The 5,000-nt window shown below is 32.2% G+C and overlaps 3 protein-coding genes and 4 non-coding genes across 7 annotated transcripts in view; 2 read left to right on the forward strand and 5 right to left on the reverse strand. All coding sequences in view use genetic code 11, as the record gives it.

Moving 5' to 3' along the window:
• rpoB (RNA polymerase beta subunit) overlaps positions 1-192 on the reverse strand; it is a 3,213-nt gene extending 3,021 nt beyond the window's left edge. Inside the window, exon 1 of the mRNA in view lies at positions 1-192. This exon is cut by the window's left edge and continues 3,021 nt beyond it. Coding sequence (YP_538927.1) covers positions 1-192 — 192 coding nt within the window.
• Positions 193-1,397: 1,205 nt separating this feature from the next.
• trnC-GCA lies at positions 1,398-1,478 on the forward strand. Its single transcript has one exon. It is a non-coding gene; the product is annotated as a tRNA-Cys (tRNA).
• Positions 1,479-2,057: 579 nt separating this feature from the next.
• On the forward strand, positions 2,058-2,147 carry petN (cytochrome b6/f complex subunit VIII). The gene has a single exon. It carries the CDS (start codon positions 2,058-2,060, stop codon positions 2,145-2,147), a length of 90 nt encoding a protein of 29 aa, YP_538928.1.
• Positions 2,148-3,325: 1,178 nt separating this feature from the next.
• psbM (photosystem II protein M) lies at positions 3,326-3,430 on the reverse strand. Its single transcript has one exon. The coding sequence runs from the start codon at positions 3,428-3,430 to the stop codon at positions 3,326-3,328; it is 105 nt and encodes a 34-aa protein (YP_538929.1).
• Positions 3,431-3,940: 510 nt separating this feature from the next.
• Positions 3,941-4,014, reverse strand: trnD-GUC. Its single transcript has one exon. It is a non-coding gene; the product is annotated as a tRNA-Asp (tRNA).
• A 497-nt stretch (positions 4,015-4,511) lies between these two features.
• trnY-GUA lies at positions 4,512-4,595 on the reverse strand. Its single transcript has one exon. It is a non-coding gene; the product is annotated as a tRNA-Tyr (tRNA).
• Positions 4,596-4,654: 59 nt separating this feature from the next.
• trnE-UUC lies at positions 4,655-4,727 on the reverse strand. Its single transcript has one exon. It is a non-coding gene; the product is annotated as a tRNA-Glu (tRNA).
• Between the last annotated feature and the right edge of the window lie 273 nt (positions 4,728-5,000).

The following is a 5,000-nucleotide window of genomic DNA, read 5'->3' on the forward strand; positions in this document are numbered from 1 at the left end:
TATCAACGGTTCCACCAATTGATATGTTTCCACAAATAATTGAAATTCAATTTCTTGCTCTGTATCTTCAATTTTTGGAAACTTATAAAGTTCTTCTGTTAAGCCCCGATCCATGAACCCACAAAATCCTTCAAATTGTATCTGATTCAACCCAGGTATTGTAGACATTTCCCCATTTTCATCCCCGAGCATTTTGAATTTCCCATTTCTCAAAAAAATCCCATTCTTTTTTCATTCTTCATCGAATCCTACGAATCGATCTAATAATGATGGAATTGAATTTCTATTCTGTTTACTGAATCACATGAAATTTTATCTAACTCCATATACCATATAATATATGTGGAATGTATGAAATATGAAATGCGTATGAACGGAAGAAGAAAAATTATACTCAAATTTGAATTTATATTTATAACAAACAGATACAGAAAAGAATTGATAAATGCCATTTCGCCGCATGGAGTTTTGTTTTTGTATAGAATATAAAAAAAAATAATTCAATTTCTACCATTATTATGATATTACATATTCCAATCCGATTGAATACCAGAAAAATGAAAGGAATTCCTGATTTGATCTGTTCGTTGAGATAAAGACAAAATAATCATAAAATATATATATAGGGAGAGAGTTGATTTTTCTAGCGCTTAATTTTTTCATGGACTCCATTGTTCAAAAAACGATTCGCAGAGAAGATAGATGTTTTTACCCACTTTTTAGTTTTTTATTTTTTAGTAGAATATTTAGAATATGATTGAAGTGCGTACGAAAAGGGGGCTTCTATTTATTAAACATGTGCAGATATAGCATTTCTATTTATATATGTCTTTCTTTTATTCCATTATAACGCTCTAATGGAGACAAGACATGGCGTGCTCTATCAAAAATTCGATTTTTTCTTTTATTTTAATCTATTCAATGAAAAATTGAAACACGATAATTTCTTGCTGATTCCCTATGGACATCATATCTAGATAGATAAAATACCTCATTAGATAACTATAACTGTGTAACAACTTATGCTCTGGGGTTTACATAGACTCATAATTGCTGTTATATTATTATAATATACTTGAAATTAAGAAAGTTTTTTTTATTGAAAAAAAAATCAATTTAGTTATGTATCCAGTTTTATTTTCTTATACCATTAGAAAAAGACAAGTGAAGAAGAATCGTCCATAAATTTGCAGTCAATAGTTAATGGTTCCAATTTATTTGTCCTGAATTTTTACTTTTGTAACTGAGAATCCACATTTTCTTTTTCAATAGAAAAGAAAGGGAAAGTTTTTAGATATTGTGTGTCTTGAGATACTATAACCAATTGAAGGTATGGATCCGATCTAAAAATGAAAAAGAAAAGGGAGATACTCTCCTTTTTTTGTTTGTAACCTTTTGGCGACATGGCCGAGCGGTAAGGCGGGGGACTGCAAATCCCTTATTCCCCAGTTCAAATCCGGGTGTCGCCTGATCAACAAAAAACTCGAAATCCTAACGTCTCCTAACGTCTAGGATTCAAGGAAAAACTAAAGTAGTGGAAGGGAATCAGTAAATCTTGATATGGGAGCCCCCCTTACTAATGGAGTGGCTACTAGAGGAGTCTTGAATTAGATTGGATAACGGGAGTGTCTAATTAACTAATGAATGGTTGTAGAAGGGTTGGAAGATACTTTGTATACAGACGGATGAAAGTCTCTGAGTGTTCAGGCATCCAATTAATATTAGATTGGATAGATAATTGGCTTTTACTTAATGAGGGACACCAAAAGAAAGAATAAGTCTTATTATTGATACATGTGAGTAACATTCTTTTGATACTTCCAAAAGTGTTACTGCGCATTTTGCTTGTGCTTAATGGTTCTCGATTTGACTCGAAATCATATAAGAGCTTGTTATAAGCGGATTTATCGAAGTGATTCATCAACGGTGGCGTGTCACAATTCCCTTTTCTTTTTGACTCTGCGCCAGTAATTCCACTATTATTAGTGAACAATAATGGAAAAATTGAATTCCTTCATATTTGTTTCATATTCATAGAGATAGGGGACATAATACACATGGATATAGTAAGTCTTGCTTGGGCTGCTTTAATGGTAGTCTTTACATTTTCCCTTTCACTCGTAGTATGGGGAAGAAGTGGGCTCTAGGGGTACTCCTAATTGGGGTTGAGGAATCAAACCGTATCAATTGTTTTCTAGATCGTTTTGCAAAGCCTTTTTTTATTTTAACTATTTTATTAGTCTTCATTTCGAAATTCTTGGATTCTAGTGGAGTAATGTATTCTATGAATAACACCTTTTCAATCAAAATCAAATAAACATTTCAATAATCCCCATGTTCGTATTTCGAAAGTAAAAGGGATCCGGATGATAGGCAATAAAAAAAAAGAATTCTTCCTAAATTTTCTATTTTGATGAACCAGCTCTTACCAGAGTTATGAACGGACAATGAGGGACAAGGAACCCCCCTTTGTTTTCTGTATTTGCTTGTTTTTATTTCCCTCCCTCTTTACTGTTCAAAGAGAAAAAAAAGTCTTTTTTTTATTTAATTTTAATAAGATCTTGCCTTAGTGTAGTCACATATTAGACACTTACCCCCTGTTTTATTTGAATTTCATTTATGAAATGCTTTATTGACTCATTTCATATCATGGATCAAAGAAGTTAAATTCAAAATCGGCAGGGTATACCCTTTTTTCGAAACGAAATACGAAGAAAAGTTACCATAGAACTCTTTGGATCATCTGTCAGTTGCTCAACGAATTACTTCTTTGGAATGTTCAAAAAAAAGATTACTTGGTTTTCTTTTTTTTTATTAATTTAATTAATATATGCCTATTCCATTCCATTTTTCCTTCATTTCTGATTATTTTAATAGGAATCTCGGTATCCACCAAAAAAATCAAATCCATGAAATGAAAGAATTATAAAATCGTAAGACTTGCCTTTCAATTATTTCAGATTAATTGAAATCAACACAAATAAAATAGATCAAGCGAAGAAATAAAATTGAGATACTATGTACAGTACATATATTTAATTGATATCGACATGTATGAAGATACATATTGTGGATTCATCTATATTAAGCTTGTATCTTTCTACATTACAATAATAGATATAGATAGTATGGTAGAAAGATTCATATTTTTTTTCTACCATACTATCGAGTTTTATAGGATGGTAGAAAGATTCATATTTTTTTTCTACCATACTATCGAGTTTTATAGGATACTGCTGATTCTAGTCCATTCATTTTATTTAAGACGTGAGATTTGAATCCTTTTTTTCTTAACTCCTTGATAAAAAGTCAAGTTTCATTCAAATTAATCACTTTGACTGACAGTTTTTACGTATATTATAAGTAAAAAAGCGGTAGGAACTAGAATGAACAGCGCTGTAGCAATAAATGCGAGAATATTTACTTCCATAATTTCATTGTTTTTTTTACTTCGCAATAACTCGGGATTTAATCCCATAGAGATGATAAATTTGTCGCTTGTAAATTCAATGCAATGACTTACATTTCAATGACATCGAATCGGATCAATATCATGAATAACAATATCTAGGCTATCAAATCGATTCACCGTCGAGAATTGAATAGTATAACATAGGAAGATCTTTTATCCACACCGAATACAAAAAGTGATGCCTGGTCCAATCAAAAGAATTCCTTTATTTATATATATTCTTTTCCACCCTTTCTTTTCGATAATCTACCGCCTTCCTTGTACAATCATCTGATGATGTATCATCTGACTGCTTTTCCACTTTCACCGTTTACAAATAGTTTCCAAATAAACCCCAACAAAAAAGAGAAAGGAAAAAATAAATAAAAAAAAAGATAAAGATATCGTTGGGAATGAAATTCTGTCATTTGTATCCCCTTTGACAGAAAACGGAGGGATCTATTGATGTATTTTAAAAATTTTATCCGTCGGGACTGACGGGGCTCGAACCCGCAGCTTCCGCCTTGACAGGGCGGTGCTCTGACCAATTGAACTACAATCCCAGGGAAATAAAGAAAAGTGTACAACAGAGATAGTCTTATGATTTCATTCATTTTCTATTTAGATTTTAGATTCGAAGCCGGGTTGTAACAAACAAAGGCGCGAGTAATATATTGATATCCATACGGGTATGCACTTTGAGTGAGAGCGACGCGGATTACTAGTTACTAGGAATCCTTTCGTTATTGCCAAATAAATCGATCAATAATCAATTTGAAAATGAAAACAAAAAAGAGTCTTCTTTTTTGTTTACTTTACTCTTTTTCTTTTCATTAAACTTTCTATTTAATGATCCTGATATGAATCTAGAGCGTTATCAAGGTCATAATTTATGGGAACAACTAAATAAATAGAACAAAATAAAAAACAAATAGCGGTAGGGATGGATATATCACAAAATTGGACTTTTTTTATTCTTCCCTAATTTTTTTGTTTGGCTTTTCGGGAAAACAAAATACAAAAAATGGGCATTTTAGGTTATGGCGGATCAGCGAATTATTGGGCCGAGCTGGATTTGAACCAGCGTAGACATATTGCCAACGAATTTACAGTCCGTCCCCATTAACCGCTCGGGCATCGACCCAGGAAGAATCAATTCTAGGTTTATTGATAATCCATGATCAACTTCCTTTCGTAGTACCCTACCCCCAGGGGAAGTCGAATCCCCGCTGCCTCCTTGAAAGAGAGGTGTCCTGAACCGCTAGACGATGGGGGCATACTTGCCTGACCGCGACCATACTATGCTCATAGTATGAGCAGTTTTTTGAAATTGTCAATATAATGGAATGACTAGAGCCGAAAGCTTTTTCCATCTTTTATGATTTTCCATTTTAGATTCACGATTTATACTCAGTAAATCATTCATCGCCACTCTATTCGATATAGAAATAAATTAGATAAATTCAATCTATTATATAAATATTTATTAGAAATAAATAGATATTATAAAAATAGAAATAAATAGATATTATAAAAAGAAACTAGATTA

Source organism: Gossypium hirsutum, chloroplast (genome assembly GCF_007990345.1).
Source record: "Gossypium hirsutum chloroplast, complete genome".
In the NCBI taxonomy this organism is placed as follows: Eukaryota; Viridiplantae; Streptophyta; class Magnoliopsida; order Malvales; family Malvaceae; genus Gossypium; species Gossypium hirsutum.